The 19,940-nt window shown below is 40.1% G+C and overlaps 1 protein-coding gene across 5 annotated transcripts in view; it reads left to right on the plus strand.

Annotated features, from left to right (window-relative positions):
- LOC134540633 (sodium-independent sulfate anion transporter-like) overlaps positions 1-10,993 on the plus strand; it is an 82,107-nt gene extending 71,114 nt beyond the window's left edge. For all 5 annotated transcript variants that reach the window (XM_063383489.1, XM_063383487.1, XM_063383490.1 and 2 more), the window contains 2 exons: positions 1,669-1,984; positions 9,116-10,993. In XM_063383489.1, coding sequence (XP_063239559.1) covers positions 1,669-1,984; positions 9,116-9,222 — 423 coding nt within the window. In that variant the 3' untranslated portion in view covers positions 9,223-10,993. The remainder of the gene's footprint in view (positions 1-1,668; positions 1,985-9,115) is intronic.
- The last annotated feature ends 8,947 nt before the right edge of the window (positions 10,994-19,940 follow it).

The following is a 19,940-nucleotide window of genomic DNA, read 5'->3' on the forward strand; positions in this document are numbered from 1 at the left end:
TTCACCACTTCACGGCCATCATGTTCAAACAATATAAAATTCATGTCAAACACAACACACACTGCGCAACATTCCACCCTTTACCACTCCCCTGTCACCACATACCATTACTATTATTTTTATCGCTTCTCACCACCGACCATCGTAACATTCGACTCATAAAAACTAAGTTTCACTTACTATCACAGTTCTAAAATACCAACTATGTTCACTACTCGCCACCCATGACGCATTATAGCATCGCTGGACTTTCATTATGGCTCTTAATTTTTTTTACTCGAATTTAACTTGTTCTAGATAGCGAGGTATTTTTGATAGATCAACTAAACGAGACAGATAAGATTTGTGGGGAGGGGGGGGGGGGGGGTTTAAAAATGTCGAGGGATTGGCAATTGCCTTATTTAAAAACCATTTCAGAATTATCTTGGAATTGTTTCGGAGAAACTATAGGAAATTGAAATCGGAATTGTTGGGGATTCAAACCGGGTCTCTTTCAAATGGGAGTTCAGTGTCTCACTGTTTCACCACCTCGCTCAATCTCACCACTTGCTTCTCACTACTCACCACATCACTTTCCAATCCTTTACCATTTTAAATTTATATATCCCTTCACCATTTTCGCTCCCAAATCAAAAACCTTGATCTCCATCACTTATTGCTTGTTATTCTTCGCAAACCTCACTCTTCTAACTGAACACCATCTACCAACACACAATCCTCATCACTCTCAATTCAACAGCTATCACCTAAGATACACTTTGGTGCAGGGGTTGGAACACTCACCAAAAAAGCTTTACACAGCATTCCTATTTTCATTCCCTATGCAAGCTAATAGTTTACCATAATTACCATCAGGGCATTATTTTATGAACCTTTTTGGAGTAACGGCACCTGCAATGGCAAGTGATTTTCGTCTTGCTGATAAGAAAACATTCCTCCTTGCAGATAATAACACTATTATAATATGAATCGAAATCAATAATAATATTAAAATATTACTTTATTATATCCGAATCCGACCTGATTTTATAGAAAACTAACCAGATTATATTGGATTCAGTACCATAATCGTACCTGATTACATTGTATTTGGACCCGATTACATCATAATAGGACAAGAGTGAATCCGAATCTCACTCGAGTTTATCTGAATCAGATCTGATTGTTTCGAAATATAACCCGATTACATTTGGATTCGGTACCAAATTCAGATTAGATTACATAATACACGGACACGATTTCATCTAGATCGGGCACGATTATATCAGAGTAGGACAATAGTATATCCGAATTGAATGTGATTCAAAGGAGATTCGTTACTGAATTCGGGCCCGATTACACAAGAATCGGACACGATTTCATATGGGTCAGACACGATTGTAACCGAATCGAATATGATTAGATAGGATTCGTTACCGAATTCGGGTCCGATTACACAAGAATCGGACACGATTTCATCTGGATCGGACACGATTATATCAGAGTAGGACAAGATTGTAACCGAATCGAATATGATTAGATATAATTTGTTACCGAATTCGGGCCCGATTACATTAGAATCGGATACGTTTATATCAGAGTATGACAAGAGTGTATCAGAATCGAATGTGATTAAATGGGATTTCTTACCGAATTCGGACCCGATTAAATCAGAGGCGGTGTTCGCAGACGTCGTCGGGGCTGGAGTACGTGCTGGTCGCGCCCTGCTCCAACCTGCTGTTCCCGTCGGTGGACTTCCTACGACGCGCGGCCTTGAAGGGCTGCGGCGACGAGGCGTCGACGGCGCCCGTCGTGGTGAGCCTGCGGCACGCGCGCCGCGCCGACTACACGGCGGCGGTGGGGGCGCGCGACGTGGCGCGCGACGGGGCGGCGCGCGGCCGGGCCGTGCTGTTCGTCGATGTGGCGCCCGACGTGGCGAGGGTGCTCGCCTCCATGGGGCTGGTGATCGTGGACGGCGAGCAGGAGCTGGAGTCCAAGCTGGCGGGTGAGTACTTCCCCCGCTCTTCTACATCCTGGCCGAGTTACAAGGCCGTGTGCTTTTAAAACATGATACCCTCCTTCCTGAACACCTCCAGTACTCTGCCCCAGCCGAAACCCTCCTCCCTGGTGCCGAGGTAGAAGGCCGTGTGCTTTGAAACCATGAGGCACGCCTCCTTCATTACCACCCCCAGCAATCTTTCTCAACCGAAACCCTCCTACCTGGCTGCCGAGTTAGAAGGCCGTGTGCTTTGAAACAATGAGATACCGTCTTTCCTGAACACCTCCAGCACTCTTTCTCAGCCGAAACCTTCCTCCCTGGTGCCGAGGTAGAAGGTCGTGTGCTTTGAAACCATGAGGCACGCCTCCTTCATTACCACCCCCAGCAATCTTTCTCAACCGAAACCCTCCTCCCTGGCTGCCGAGTTAGAAGGCCGTGTGCTTTGAATCCATGAGATACCCTCCTTCTTGAACAACTCCAGCACTCTTTCTCAGCCGAAACCCTCCTCCCTGGCTGCCGAGTTAGAAGGCCGTGTGCTTTGAAACCATGAGATACCGTCTTTCCTGAACACCTCCAGCACTCTTTCTCAGCCGAAACCTTCCTCCCTGGTGCCGAGTTAGAAGGCCGTGTGCTTTGAAACCATGAGATACCGTCTTTCCTGAACACCTCCAGCACTCTTTCTCAACCGAAACCCTCCTCCCTGGCTGCCGAGTTAGAAGGCCGTGTGCTTTGAATCCATGAGATACCCTCCTTCTTGAACAACTCCAGCACTCTTTCTCAGCCGAAACCCTCCTCCCTGGTGCCGAGGTAGAAGGCCATGAGCTTTGAATCCATGAGATACCCTCCTTCTTGAACAACTCCAGCACTCTTTCTCAGCCGAAACCCTCCTCCCTGGTGCCGAGGTAGAAGGCCATGAGCTTTGAATCCATGAGATACCCTCCTTCTTGAACAACTCCAGCACTCTTTCTCAGCCGAAACCCTCCTCCCTGGTGCCGAGGTAGAAGGCCATGAGCTTTGAATCCTTGAGATACCCTCCTTCTTGAACAACTCCAGCACTCTTTCTCAGCCGAAACCCTCCTCCCTGGTGCCGAGGTAGAAGGCCATGTGCTTTGAAACCATGAGGCACGCCTCCTTCATTACCACCCCCAGCAATCTTTCTCAACCGAAACCCTCCTCCCTGGCTGCCGAGGTAGAAGGCCATGAGCTTTGAATCCATGAGATACCCTCCTTCTTGAACAACTCCAGCACTCTTTCTCAGCCAAACCCTCCTCCCTGGTGCCGAGGTAGAAGGCCATGAGCTTTGAATCCATGAGATACCCTCCTTCTTGAACAACTCCAGCACTCTTTCTCAGCCGAAACCCTCCTCCCTGGTGCCGAGGTAGAAGGCCATGAGCTTTGAATCCTTGAGATACCCTCCTTCTTGAACAACTCCAGCACTCTTTCTCAACCGAAACCCTCCTCCCTGGTGCCGAGGTAGAAGGCCATGAGCTTTGAATCCATGAGATACCCTCCTTCTTGAACAACTCCAGCACTCTTTCTCAGCCGAAACCCTCCTCCCTGGTGCCGAGGTAGAAGGCCATGAGCTTTGAATCCATGAGATACCCTCCTTCTTGAACAACTCCAGCACTCTTTCTCAGCCGAAACCCTCCTCCCTGGTGCCGAGGTAGAAGGCCATGAGCTTTGAATCCTTGAGATACCCTCCTTCTTGAACAACTCCAGCACTCTTTCTCAGCCGAAACCCTCCTCCCTGGTGCCGAGGTAGAAGGCCATGAGCTTTGAATCCATGAGATACCCTCCTTCTTGAACAACTCCAGCACTCTTTCTCAGCCGAAACCCTCCTCCCTGGTGCCGAGGTAGAAGGCCATGAGCTTTGAATCCATGAGATACCCTCCTTCTTGAACAACTCCAGCACTTTTCTCAGCCGAAACCCTCCTCCCTGGCTGCCGAGTTAGAAGGCCGTGTGCTTTGAAACCATGAGATACCGTCTTTCCTGAACACCTCCAGCACTCTTTCTCAGCCGAAACCTTCCTCCCTGGTGCCGAGTTAGAAGGCCGTGTGCTTTGAAACCATGAGATACCGTCTTTCCTGAACACCTCCAGCACTCTTTCTCAACCGAAACCCTCCTCCCTGGCTGCCGAGTTAGAAGGCCGTGTGCTTTGAATCCATGAGATACCCTCCTTCTTGAACAACTCCAGCACTCTTTCTCAGCCGAAACCCTCCTCCCTGGTGCCGAGGTAGAAGGCTATGAGCTTTGAATCCATGAGATACCCTCCTTCTTGAACAACTCCAGCACTCTTTCTCAGCCGAAACCCTCCTCCCTGGTGCCGAGGTAAAAGGCCATGAGCTTTGAATCCATGAGATACCCTCCTTCTTGAACAACTCCAGCACTCTTTCTCAGCCGAAACCCTCCTCCCTGGTGCCGAGGTAGAAGGCCATGAGCTTTGAATCCTTGAGATACCCTCCTTCTTGAACAACTCCAGCACTCTTTCTCAGCCGAAACCCTCCTCCCTGGTGCCGAGGTAGAAGGCCGTGTGCTTTGAAACCATGAGGCACGCCTCCTTCATTACCACCCCCAGCAATCTTTCTCAACCGAAACCCTCCTCCCTGGCTGCCGAGGTAGAAGGCCATGAGCTTTGAATCCATGAGATACCCTCCTTCTTGAACAACTCCAGCACTCTTTCTCAGCCGAAACCCTCCTCCCTGGTGCCGAGGTAGAAGGCAATGAGCTTTGAATCCATGAGATACCCTCCTTCTTGAACAACTCCAGCACTCTTTCTCAGCCGAAACCCTCCTCCCTGGTGCCGAGGTAGAAGGCCATGAGCTTTGAATCCATGAGATACCCTCCTTCTTGAACAACTCCAGCACTCTTTCTCAGCCGAAACCCTCCTCCCTGGTGCCGAGGTAGAAGGCCATGAGCTTTGAATCCTTGAGATACCCTCCTTCTTGAACAACTCCAGCACTCTTTCTCAACCGAAACCCTCCTCCCTGGTGCCGAGGTAGAAGGCCATGAGCTTTGAATCCATGAGATACCCTCCTTCTTGAACAACTCCAGCACTCTTTCTCAGCCGAAACCCTCCTCCCTGGTGCCGAGGTAGAAGGCCATGAGCTTTGAATCCATGAGATACCCTCCTTCTTGAACAACTCCAGCACTCTTTCTCAGCCGAAACCCTCCTCCCTGGTGCCGAGGTAGAAGGCCATGAGCTTTGAATCCTTGAGATACCCTCCTTCTTGAACAACTCCAGCACTCTTTCTCAACCGAAACCCTCCTCCCTGGTGCCGAGGTAGAAGGCCATGAGCTTTGAATCCATGAGATACCCTCCTTCTTGAACAACTCCAGCACTCTTTCTCAGCCGAAACCCTCCTCCCTGGTGCCGAGGTAGAAGGCCATGAGCTTTGAATCCATGAGATACCCTCCTTCTTGAACAACTCCAGCACTCTTTCTCAGCCGAAACCCTCCTCCCTGGTGCCGAGGTAGAAGGCCATGAGCTTTGAATCCTTGAGATACCCTCCTTCTTGAACAACTCCAGCACTCTTTCTCAGCCGAAACCCTCCTCCCTGGTGCCGAGGTAGAAGGCCATGAGCTTTGAATCCTTGAGATACCCTCCTTCTTGAACAACTCCAGCACTCTTTCTCAGCCGAAACCCTCCTCCCTGGTGCCGAGGTAGAAGGCCATGAGCTTTGAATCCTTGAGATACCCTCCTTCTTGAACAACTCCAGCACTCTTTCTCAGCCGAAACCTTCCTCCCTGGCTGCCGAGTTAGATGGCCGTCGGCATTGAAACCATGAGATACCCTCTTTCCTGAACATCTCCAGCACTCTTTCTCAGCCGAAACCTTCCTCCCTGGCTGCCGAGTTAGAAGGTCGTATGCTTTGAAACCATGCGATATCCACCTTCCTGAACACCTCCAGCACTCTTTCTCAACCGAAACCCTCCTCGCTGGCTACCGAGTTAGAAGGCCGTGTGCTTTAAAACAACGATAGCCTGATTTTGGGCATGCCTTCTTCACTTCCTCCTCCAGGACCTCGTGCAGTTGCAGTGATTCAGCAATCATACCGTCAACGAATCTCGATCGGTTTGTAAATGGCGTGTTAACACCCGGAGCACTGCGACCTGTTTGTTGGCGGCCACCACAACAGAAATATTAGTTCAAAAGTAAAAAAAATAATGAAATGGTGGCTTGGGATGGTCTTTCGTACCAACCGTCGTATTTTTCCCCTCCTTGCATCTTTCTACGAGGGCGATTATCTGGCGGATAAAATTTTGGTTTTGTAACAAGGTCCAATTTTGGAGTTGCTTGGCTTTTGAGTTGTAGCCGCGCCGAAGGGGAAGATATCACAGACTTTTTTGTCAACATTGCAGTTATATAATATAAATATTTCGAGTTCTTATCCCTTTATATTTTTTTTTACTCTCGCCCAGGTCCGATTGGCCAAACCAATAGACCAACCAGAAAGAAAGAAAGGGTCTGATTGGTCCACAGCTGCAGCCAATCGGTAAACACTCCCCTATCAGGCGAGGGTGTTAATATGCGGGAGAATTTGCAGTAACCTAAGTAAGTAACTGCTCCTTGAAGATGATGACTGCAATATTGACCGAAACGTCAGTGATATCTTCGCATTTGATGAGACTACAAAACCCAGGAGCCAAGCAACTTCAGACAATGGCCGCGAAAGTCGGATATCATTAGTAAGGTCCAATTTTTTTGGAGGACTTCATGTGATTGGATCTAAATGGATGGAATGGAGCTGACACTCACTGGAGCTGGCTTTGATGGAGGTATGGAGCAGCGGTGGAATGAGTTGGTGAGGAAAACGGGACAACCCCGAGAAAACCCACAGGCCAAAGCAAAGTCCGCCACGTTTCCCACTTGCAAATATTCGGGTTTGACCCTGCCAGAAATGGAATTTAGGTCTATTTGTTGGGCCTCCTTAATGAAAATATCGAGCCGAAAAAAAAACCAACCCCATCGAATTCTGTCAAGTCTTTCATATTCTATCATTGGTTAGTTTATATTCACGTCATTCATGTGCAATAATGTGACCTTCCCTATCCTCTAAAAATTATTTATTTAAAAAAACCTTCTATGTGATCCTGTAAGTATTTGGAATGTATTAAAGTTTAATGAGCATTTTTCAGCTGATGGCAGTAAGTTTAGGTACCACATATTCTAATTGCATTAAGAGTTGAATAAATTTTCATTATAATGTCTTTTTTTTTTGGTAACTTCATCACGCTATTCTCAAAAAAATTTTCAATAAATAAATTTTAAATATTACTTAATAATGGTTAGAAATTTCACGTAATTTTTTTTACAATAACCATCACTAGCTTGACCTTACACATCTAAAATGAGACGTTTTATTATATATGTGGTAAAAACAATAGTTTTCCCCCCGACAACAATATATATGCAAGGAAATCAATAAAGTTAGCAGGCTTTCACGGCCAATTGTCTGAAGAAGCTTGGCTTCTGGGTTGTAGCCTTGTGTCCTTGGCGAATACTTCACCGGCGTTTCGGTCGACAATTGCAGTCGCCATCATCAGGGAGCTGTTACCTACTGTAGCATACTGTAGGTAACTGCTCCCTGATGATGGGCGACTGCAATGTCGACCGAAATGTCGGTGAATTATTCGCCGAGGACACGGCTAAAACCCAGAAGCCAAGCTACTTCATGCAAGGAAATCACTTGAGTTAAGAGGAATGACAAATAACTAACTTGAGGCGTGAAACTTGCGAGCCTTTTTTTAAAAAAAAAATAGCCAGTCATGGGGACTGTCAACTTTGTTTTAAATGTGAAATATGACATCATTTCTACGTCAAATTTACGTAAGAAAATGATTTTGGTATTATATCAGTACGATGTCAGCATGATATCATTTATCCTTACATCATTTTTTAGTCACAACAGATGTCAGTGGTATGTCAAAATTACGTAAAAATTCATTACCTAGCTATGACTTACCAGTGATGTCAGACCTAGGTCATGTATTCACGTGGTCAAATTAACTTCACTTACTGCTATTACAGCATGTCGGTGATGCGAACTAACAAGATTTTACCCATCCAAAAAAAGAGTCCAACACGCACATGATGCATATACAATGTATTAGTCGAGTATACACAATGTACTAGTGCAGGGTTTCCCAATCTTTTTCAGTCCGCGGCGCACATACATGTTTACTATTTTGTCTCGGCGCCCTAACCTATTTGGCTCGTCAAAATAGATAGGTACAATGATACTAGTTAGGTAGATAAGCGCAAAAATTAAAATATCCACGATATGAATCTGAACTGTATATTTATATTTATAAGAATATAAAATTAACACAAAAACATTCAAGAGAGACTTAAAGAACAACAAAAATAAAATACAATAGCTACCTAGCTAGTCAATTTAATGGGCGAGCTTGGTGATCTTCACACATTTTTTCAAAACATGGAATAAGGTTTCACACTGCTACTCGCATTTCTTGCCCCACATTGATCTTTGAGCGATATTTGCTTTTGAGTACAGCTACAGCTGAAAATCCAGCTTCGCACAAATAAGATGTTGCAAAAGGAATGAAAATTCTTATAGCTTTTGAAGCTAAAGTGGGATATTCATTTTGAACCGATATCCAAAACTCCACCAAATCGGAACATGTGAGAATCTAGTTCTAAGGCTGCTGTCGCAAGAGAGTTCAATGAGACTTTCTTCTTCTTCCGATGTATATTCTGGCGGAGCTTGTGCATGTTATGGGTCTTGATCCACGCATATTTATCGACATCGTCTTCGGCAAAGTATTTTGAAAACCATTCAATGAGCTTCGAAAGGTGTTCTGTGAAAAGGGTCAACAGGTCTTGTGAGACAACCAGCTCATCTTAAGGTGAGGTTTCGGAGAATGGTAAAGAGAATCGCTTCACGGCGCCCTTATTAACTTTCTACGGCGCACCAGGGCGCCGCGGCGCACACTTTGGGAACCCCTGTACTAGTGTATATATGCGTATACATGTACACAGGCCGCTGCGATTCGCCAGTCTGGCGCGAGACGTCATAAGTTTTGCCCCCTACCAAAGATCGCTCAACGCCGGCTAAAGAAGTTTTCACTTAAAAAATATATATATATATATATATTGTGTTTCTGTCTTGCCGCAGGATTGAACAACCCGCTGTCAGGCGAAGCGAAGCTGGACATGGGGACAGCCAACGGCCAGGCCATGATTCCGGACGAGACTGTGGAGTCCTTCCTGACCAGACTGTGACGACAAACCCCTCTCCCCCCCCCCTGACACCGCAGGGGCTACCACGCGCTACGTCAAGACTGCCGCTCACACGTCGGAGGACGTGCTACTGCCGATTCGAGCCGCGCGGATTGTAAACATGGGAGCGGCCAATCCGTAGCGACAAAAAAAAAAAACGAACAGGTGTTTAAATTTCGCTAAAAAAAAGAAAGAAATAAATAAAAATAAAAACCTAGCGCGCTTAACGCCACCGCGTGCTATTCCCATGTGTAGGTGTGTGTGTGTGTGTGTGCGTGGTTTCATTTTGTTTGAAGAGTTTAGAAGAGTTTTGAAGAGTATTAGAGCTCCCCTTTCGAGCTCGTGATCTCTCCTGGTAGGGAAAGTGAAGTTCGACTCGAAAACCGACCACGAGACAGTGAAAAAAAAAAAAAAAATTTCATTTACCGAATAACAAGAACTCCTGATTGGCTACGGGGTTCCGCCAATCAAAAGACTTGCGTGGTAGAGGCTGATGGCAAGCGATGCAGCGCGGAGACTCGGAGTGAAAAGAAAAAAAAACCATTTTTTTTATTACCATTTTGGATTAAACTGTTTTAAGGTCATAAGAATCTATCATCATTTACTATTAGAAACTTCGATTCGCATAAAGACAGTTAGCATACTGCAGGATATATTTTAAGGTACAAACTTACGTGATAAATGATAATTAAAATGTCTGCAAGACTGACAGAAAGAATTTAATTAGTTTAAGTGACAGAAAAAGCTGAGATCATAATTGGAAGGGGGATAAAAGTTATAATTATTATCATTCAATTAAGATTAACGCAAAAAGAAACCAACAAAATGGGTACATTCTATGAATGAATTTTGCAATATAAGCGACATAACAGTCTCATTAGCGTAAGTACAAATATGATATAAATGAGTCCACACAAATACATTCATGTATATTCATATGAATGGATTCTACAATATGAATTTATGAATATTAACTTTAAAAAAAAAATTATTTCTGCACTTTTTTATTTCCTTCTTTACGCACAATCAAGCAAATAACCTCATACTCCACCGAGGTAGAACTATGAAGTGAAGGGAAACACAAATAGTTGTATGTGCCGTTGGTGCACCACAACACACTAATTAATCGTGGGCTTAGTGGAAAAAGTCGGTAAGTCCAATTTCTGGAAAAAGACTGTTAGTACACTTACCAAGTTTTGCTTGCCTAGAATAGCGTTATAATGGACTTTCCGAAATAAAGCTAGAAGAAAACGTCCACAATCATTCATTATTTGGACTTCCAAACGTTTTCTTTGCGAAGATATTGCCCTTACAACTTCATCTGTGAAGTTAACTCATTTTCACAAAAAAGTGGACTTACCAACTTTTTCCACTAAGCCCACGAAATATATTCATTAATTTCAAAGAGTAACTTTAGCTTATACTGTTTTAAGTGAAGTGATTCTTAAAAATAATGATGAAATACTGAATGGAAATTACTTAATACAAAAAACAATATTAGTTGCATTGTTAATTTAAAGCATTCAGTGTTTATATGTATTAAAACTGAACAGTTTTTTTCAAAAAATACTATATTAAAATTTTCATTACTTGTAAAACTGTTGAATAAACCATAGAATGTGTCACTAGCCGTAACGGTCTCTTATGGGACATTCAGGCTAGACACTATTATTTTATTTGTGTGAAGTCGGCAACACTGCCTCTCCAAATGTATGCTTTTATATTTTGAGTGAATATGTCAAGATAGAGCAATAAAAATGTAAATGATTTTCTATATTGTGTTAATGGATTCAAATCGTTTATTTTCTTCTTCTTATCCCTACATCCCTACTACGAAAGAAAAAAAAATGTTTGTCAAAAAATCTCCAAATCTAGCTACTTTAACGCTATACAGCATTCCAGTTATGAAATTCAAACCCTGAGTACTGTATTATCGACGGTCAAAATTCAAAATTATTTATTTTTGTTACAGAGAAATATATTTTATTGATTCATTTCTAATGTAAATAATATAATAAATCCTTGATACTTATTTAATGGCTTCAATGCGAGCGAAGCCGCGGGTAAGCAGTAGTACAATATATGTTCATCACATGTTTTGAAGCTATTACGTCGAAATAAACTTTAATTCAACGACCAAATAATTAAGTAAAGCTTCAAAAGTAAATAAAAGAGCGCGTGTAGCTCAGTACGCGTGATAAATTTAATTTATTTGGCAATTAAAACCTCGTCTCGGAGGTACACCGTAAGGGGTAAAAGGACAGAGAGAGAGAGAGAGAGAAAGAAGACAATTTTCTAAATAAACATAAATTAACAATTTTTTTTTACTCACTGGAAATTCACTGCTCAGAATATCAATTATTATTCTTAAATCAATAATGATTAACTAACAATAAATATTACACTAACTGTTGAAATATATCACCCTAAAGAAAAACTGTACGTGTTTGTTACTGTTTCTTCGAACGATTCTGCCATTTGGAACACGCCAAATCTCTGAACGAAATATGAAATTCTAAACAGGTAGCGCTATCTACGCGGGAAATGCAGGGACTGTCTCAACAGCGCTCTCTACACTGCTGGTTGAACAAGGAGAAACGCGAGCGCGCTGGTAGCAAATATAAAATTCGAGGCACACACAGCTGACTGTGTAGGATACCTATATCTATTTTCTGAAACAAGCGCATGCGCACATCTTGTCTTATTATTTCGTTCATCTCTCTCTCTCGGTTTTATTATTTTTGTAGAGGACGAATCATCTTACAAAGCGGAGAACGAAAACGAGCCCATAAATGTATATAGCACAGTGATCACTTTATACATTTTTGGCCAAGTGCCTATTATCTGTCCTGTTCACGTTAGAAACGTTTCACAAAAATGTTTCACGAATGCGTTGCATTAAAATCTGGCCTTGAAATTTTTACCTTCACCGCGCCCAAATATGTTTCGGTAAATATGTACAGTCGCGGTAGATGCGGAAAAAAATGCTAAAAATCCGAAAATACTTTTATTCTATGCTCTTTCACTTTCTCTTTTCAAATCAACCGGCGGAGATAAGAAATTCCAAATACTTTCGGAGATATCGAATTTTTTAATTTTCATCACAATACCTGTGTATGCATGCGGAAAAAATGTTACAAATCCGAAAATAATTTTATTCTATGCTCTTTCACTTCCTCTTTTCAAATCAACCGGCGGAGGTAAGAAATTCCAAATACTTTAGGAGATATCGAATTTTTTAATTTAGCAAACAACACCTGTACAACCATTAGAACGACGCAATTTTTTTATTTTGCCGTGTGTTAGTGAATGCGTTATAAATAAAATGGTCGATTAGGTCAGGTCAGTTACATTATTAATACTTTCAAACTAAGCGGACATGAAAAATAATGTGAATGAAATTTAATGGCTGTTTAGTTTTAAAATATTTATAATGTAACTGACCTGACCAAACAAACCCGGACAAAGGATAAACAGTAGGAACTTAAATGGTCGATTAGATCAGGTCAGTTACATTATAAATACTTTCAAACTAAGCGGACATTAAAAATAATGTGAATTAATTTCAATGGTTCTTTAGTTTTAAATTATTTATAATGTAACTGACCTGACCTAACAAAACCCGGACAAATGATGAACATTAAGAAACTCACGTAAAATATTTTTGTTACTTATTACTTGCGCAACAATATCCAAATAAAAAAAATAAGACTTTAAAATTAGAAACGAATAATCAAATGGCAGAAGTTGACCGTTTAATTAAACATCGTATTGAACAATAAATTAATAAATAATCACGTATTGGTTCTTTTGAATACTGGCCAATCACGGAACTGTCACGTGACAAAATTGTCCAATAAGAAACATAATAGATACTCGTCAACAAGAAACAATGGTCATCGCCGCATGAATACGCAGGTATTGTGATGAAAATTAAAAAATTCGATATCTCCTAAAGTATTCCGAATTTCTTACCTCCACCAGTTGATTTGAAAAGAGGAAGTGAAAGAGCATAGAATAAAAGTATTTTCGGATTATTAGAATTTTTTTCCGCATCTACCGCGACTCTACATATTTACCTATGTTTCACATCAAAAACATATAAATTATTTATGATTCGGTAGGGAATAATATATTCTGATACAGTGTATGAATTTAATTATATTTGAAAGATTTGTGCAATGGGAGTGCATGACATGATGTAAGCTTTTGGACATACGCCATTGTTAAGCACATGTATGTCTGTAGAAGAAAAATAAAAAATACCCAAAAGACAAAAACACAAATTAAGCAATAATTTGCTGTTGTCAACAGGATATAAACACCACATAATATTCCATATTCCGTATGTATTTAAGCTGTATTTTGAAGAGAAAAAAAGGTGAGTAAATGTTTTAGTACTCGCTAGCGATTTTTAAGCATCTAACCTCGGTAACGAGCAAATTCATATGCGATATCATGTTGCAAATAAACTTATAATGCAAAACTCGGACTAGAAATTTTAAAGTAGAATTCTTTTATAATTTACCAAACTTGATATTCATACTGATCAATGAAATATTCGCTTCTCGAGTACATACCAACATTTCTAGAAGCGCGAATCACATACATGTACTTTCTGCGCCCACCTCTAGAATTCGCTGCCTGAATCGTATATGTTGCTTGCCACCATCACCTGCAGATGGCAACACGAAACAAACGAAAATTTTGAAGTTTCATAAACGTCTTCCGATAAAAGCGAAAAATACTAGAAAACAATTCTAAAACTCTGCACAATATTTTATTAAAACACTATCCATCACGCTTAAAATCAATAAACAGTCAATAATTTAAAGTTTCCGCACAGGTTGGAAGTTATACATCTATTAAATTACTGAAACACTAACGTAAAACATTTTAAAACACACATTATGACACTCATTGTAGGTTTGTATACTTGATTTTGCTTTAACAACAGAAATCAGTCTTTGAATAATTCCAATGATGATTATTAACCGTTTTAAGCTAATTGACCATTATTAATATACAATATTAAAAAAAATACAAATAATTCTACTGAACCACATCCCTTTAGTTCAAAAAGCGCACGCTCTACCGCTTTGATAACGAGCCATTGACACGTTCTAAGAAGAAAATGTATTTTAATTTTAATGACATATTTCTTTGGTATTTTAAACCTTGAGAATACATTTTTTTACCATGACTGTTTTTGTTCCCCAAATAATATCTTAGAGTAGTTTCACTATCATGAAGTTTCATTCGGTATAGTAGTATACTAAAGTATGTCCTGGCACAGGCGCCAGGCGGCGAATTGATGATTGTTTACATTATTCCTCCGAGCTCAGATTCTCTGACGTCACGGCGGCCATCTTGGATGATCTTGACCTTTGAACCGGGAGCCATTTTGGGTCCGCCAACTTGGATCTGTCATCTTTAAATCGAGCGCCCCCACTCACTCATGATTTCGTCACGGCCCGCCATATTGATTTTTTTTCCTGTTCCGCTGGAGGCCGCCATCTTGGATACCGTCGACTTTGTTTCTGCTGTTTGTTCCTAGAGAGCGCTAGCGTAGCTTTAGTATCATCACATAAGGTCGATCGATGTACCATTACCTATCAGAGCTATTTTGGTCCTTACCGTTATATTACATTTATTGACGTGACAACGTCTAATAAATCGATGAACGCCGGCTGCACGCACGAAAAAGTGTCCCTTAACGCACATTGTCCCGTTACGCTGTGTCCCGTTGCGCTAATTGTACGCTTGCACCGCATCTATTTATCTTCCACTCGATTGGAACAACCATCGATTTGACTTTTTCGAGGCACTTTAAAATTGAAACACTCCCATTCGTTTCCTACTTTTCCTATCATCGTCCTATCCTTAACAGAATAACACAGATTGGAAGAAGTTAATTGCAAACATGTATAAAAGTTATAGTTAAAATAATCTCTTCGTTAAAGTAATAAACATATTTAATTTAATGAGTGCAAATAAAAGTAAATTTATCAATTAAGTTGTAGATTTCATTTCACTCCTTCTTGGTATCCAAACAAAATAGTGATAATTCAATAAAAATGATTCAATTTTATTCACAAAAGTATGCAATTATTTCATCAATGTTTTGTTATGATGTTGTCACGTTAAACTATCGTCCGTAAACCGACTTTACAGACAACCAATTTTTTTTTTATGCAAATGATGTTCACGGAAGTGACCACGTACAGGTTCATGTCGCGGGCCCACCGTCTACGTCGAATAAACTTCCGTTCCAATGTAACGAAATAACGTCCCGCCAAACGCACCTAACACCGAGAGCCGAGATGTTATCACACGTCGAAAATCTCTGCTGGTATTAAATAAGAGAAACTACGCTAAGACCAAATCCCCCCCCCCTTCCCCACACACTAAGAAGTGTTCAACACAGCTGTGCAAACTGTGTGCATAGCTTCAGAAAAAATACCCCCACCCCTCCCCGCGCGATTTCATAACTGCTCACGATATCCTAGTGCTGAATATTTACGTAACGCACTCAATAATTCCCCTGAGGTCCCATAATTATTTGTTTTGTTACCGGCGGTTTCGTTTTCAAAATGTATTTCCGAGATAGTGAAATTTGATATAATAATAAAAAATTGGTTGTCTGTATAGTCGGTTTACGGACGATAGTTTAACGTGACAACGTCATAACAAAACATTGATGAAATGATTGATCCAGAAGATAATGAAATATCATATTCGGCCTGAGACTGAGCCGTAATAGGTTTTTGCAACGAAACCATTTAGGCATTAAAAATTATATATTTTTTGAGGAATAATTTTTTTTAAATTTTTCTATTATTTGTATGATAAAGTCTGCCTCTGCATACTTTTATGAATAAAATTGAATCAGTTTTATTGAATTATCACTATTTGGTATGGATACAAAGGAGTGAAATGAAATCTACAATTTAATTGATTACTTTTATTTGCATTCATTAATTCAAATATATTTATTACTTTTGTAGTGTCGCGCGCGCCGTATTAATTTTTACAAGTACAAAAATGAAAGTATTGCAACGGCCGGGATTCGATCCGTCAACCTTTGGTAATCAGCGATGCTAACCGCACGGCCATGAGGCCATATTGGAAACAATTGTTTCAGATGTTATATATAGTTATAAAAATTTTGTTTTGTGTTGTGGAAGTTTTAAAAACGTATGTTGTCCGCCATGTTTATTTCTTGTAGTGGTAGGCGGGAAATTAATAACTGTACCGATTGTGCTGAAAATCGGTGGACGATCGTTAAATTACATAATATTAATAATTCAAACGACGAAAATATGATTGAAAAGTCAAATCGATGGTTGTTCCAATCGAGTGGAAGAGAAATGCCACGCATGCGTACAATGAGCATAACATGACACATCCTTAGTGGGACATCCGTAGTAGGACAATGTGCTTTACGGGACACTTTTTCGTGCGTGCAGCCGGCGTTCATCGATTTATTAGACGTTGCCACGTGAAAAAATTGTGAAAATCTGGGTATAGATTCTCAAGGGGAATTGAAATGAATATTCATCTTAATTTTTTCCGCCATATTATGCTACGGTTACCATTCAAATCCAACTAAATCCAATGACTACAAATATTTTTTAACAATATTTAATAGCCCTACTATTAATAGCAACTAAAAATATAATCAAGTATTCTTTAACTTTTGGAAAAAATTCTTTACATGATGTAATATTTTAATCAATTAATTTTGGCTATTAAAACTGTAATGAAAAATTTACTATGCTAACTAAATAAGTTATTTGTTTGAACGAGCAATCTTTTCAAACTACTTTCTAAGTTAACTCAGTAAAAGATTTTTCTAGTGTTAAAAATAATAGTCACCAACATCGCATAATTCATGTAAAATAATCTTCCTGAGAGCCCCCCCCCCCAAAAAAAAACATTTTAAATGGTATTTTGTTTGTTATAAATGGTCATGACTGCGAAAAAAATAATTGTAGTGTCAGTATATAATACTCAGGGTAAGAACTTAAAATTTTGAAGAAAAAAATTGCATGTAACTAAATAAAAACTACGCCACTTAAATTTTTTTTAAATTAACTGGCTCATTAAATGTTTTCAGCTTAGAGTTGGATTCTGGAATATTGTGTTTATATACGCATATACTTTCCTCCGTGTGAGACAGAACAAACTAGAAAAATATATTTATTTTAAAACACAAGCTATCTAGATAGTGAACTTGTCAGACAATACTTTTTTTTCCGGTATAATACTACTATGTTCACCAGGTTGCATTTTAAATCCCCACAAACCTTCCCTAAAAATTTCTCAGGGAATGACCAATAAACACACAGGAGCAGGAGAAAAGCTGACTAACTGTTGTCAACCCATAATACGTTAAAATCACACAAGAAGAATCTTGGAGGAGCTAAAGTTAACATGGAAACTAAACACAGGAAAAAAAGGTAAGACCAAACAAACGAACGAGGACAATAAATGTGTTAACTCACAAACGGCCTTGAACGCTGCGACAAATATAAGACAGGTAACATAATATAGCTTGTCTCATATAACTTTTCGTATACCTTAGAGTTATAGAAAAAATATTAGTAATACGGGTTTATTCATGTATCCTTACGCCACTGTTTTTTTTTCTGTCTACAGGATTTGTAAACAAATTATTGCGTTTGATCATTGTTTGTAAACAAATATCACGTGTTGCTGTGCGAGTGAAAGTTAAGAAATGGTTACCAAAGTTACTTATTTAAAAACGTCAAAGTTTAGGCGAATTACATAACACAGACTTAAGACTATTTACTAAATAAAAAATATATAGAATTTCCTACACCTTTGCAGAATGCGTGTTTGTAATTATATGTGAAATATTAAAATTATTTATGTAACAGTGTAAATACATATTTTTGAAAATATGTTTATTTTGTGTTACCCTCAATAAGTTAATATGAAAAAGAAATGTAAATAGTGTATACAAAACTGTTTTTTTTAAATGTGGTTTTATAAAAGGTTTGCTTGAAATTTAGAATGTTTTTCAAGTTGTTCGTAGCTCATTTGAAACATCTTCTCAGCCTCAGGTTTTCAGCAGTATAAATTGCTTCGCTGAGGCTGCAAACAATTGAATAAAGGTAAAAATTCTGGGATATATTTAAATCTCTCAGCACACGAAAATAAAATAATTATAAAGCACCCATTTGTGTATGTATGGTTTGACGCTGACTTTATCCTCGATGGTGTATTTTCTTAGGGTGCGTGCCTTATCCTTAGTACTGCAGCTAGTATTATATATAAGAATAAGTTCGAGTCTAGGAACACCCCTAAGAAGACACGTAAACATGGGTGCACAGAGTCGCCATCCAGATGGTGTCTCACCCCCCCCCCCCCCCCAATCAAACTACCGGTGCGACGGGGGTGGATCTCACACGGAACACGGACACGAATTCACGAAACAAGATCAGCCGGAACTGCGAAAATGATCGAAAAATAACCTAACATAAAATTGAAAATCAAGAAAATAACTAGACTTGGCTGGAACCAAAAAAAAAAAAGATGCGATTATACTAATCGATATCAGAAAATTCATCGATTTTTTCTTATTTTCTTCTTCTTCTTCCTTTTTGTTCGTTTCACACTCGGGCCACAACGACACTTCCGGACATCAACACACGCGAATTTATAAAAATAAAAAATAAAAAAAATGAACTGAAAATGATAATTTACTGTCGTGTGTACGAATATATCGATGTGATACGGTACAGGTATCGATTGTTCGCTCGGCCGGGGGAAAGCCTTCATTTCACAGACGAGAGAGCCACACCCGAAGTTCCCCGAAGTTCATGCTCGCTTTTTTTCCCCCCCGTTCTATCTCATTGTATAAACCGGTGTGGCATTAAATTTTGCGGTCGATTAGGATAAGTTAGCTACATTATAAATACTTTAAAAACATTGTGGATGGTCGGTTATATTAGGTAAGTATAGCCACATTAAAAACTACTGTAAAATCATTTTATGGTTGTTTAGCAAATAACTTTTTAATATGTAGCCATCCAGGGCAAAGAAACCGTTTACATGATTTCACAGTATCTTAAATGTAGCTATCCTAACCAAATCAACCGTCCGCAATGTTTTTTTAAGTATTTTATAATGTATCTAACCTAACCTAATTGACCATTAGTTATCACGAGTTGTCCGAAATAAAAATTCACGGAACGTAGGGGCCGTTCCGAGAACATTATTTGCGGAATACAAAAGACTTCCTGGATTTTAAACGGTAAAAAAATATATATATCCACGAAGTACGTTTTTTCAATTAGGTCAGGGGCGCAACAACTAAATTTCCAAAGGAGGGGGGGTGGGGCAATATACCTTCTTTTTATAAAGAATCATCGATCCCCCTATTGAAGCGGGGTGTCCGGGGGTCCTCCCCCGGGAAAATTTGTATTTCAAGGTGGAAAATGTTGCTATTTAAGCAGTTTTATTATCCAAAAAAAATTGATTACACAGCACTTTATTTGCCCCCGTTTTCTCCCCTACTTCAAGGTTTCAGAAGGCGGGGCGGGGGGGGTGGGGCAAAACACCCTTAGCCCCCCCCCCACCCTTGTTTTTGCGCCCCTGAATTAGGCATTTTCCTCTAAAAAAAAAAAAAATTACAAATAAAATACCGTTGCCTTGTTCACATGGTCTTTCCTTTTTTTTATCGACACCCCGCC

This window comes from Bacillus rossius, chromosome 17, assembly GCF_032445375.1.
Source record: "Bacillus rossius redtenbacheri isolate Brsri chromosome 17, Brsri_v3, whole genome shotgun sequence".
In the NCBI taxonomy this organism is placed as follows: Eukaryota; Metazoa; Arthropoda; class Insecta; order Phasmatodea; family Bacillidae; genus Bacillus; species Bacillus rossius.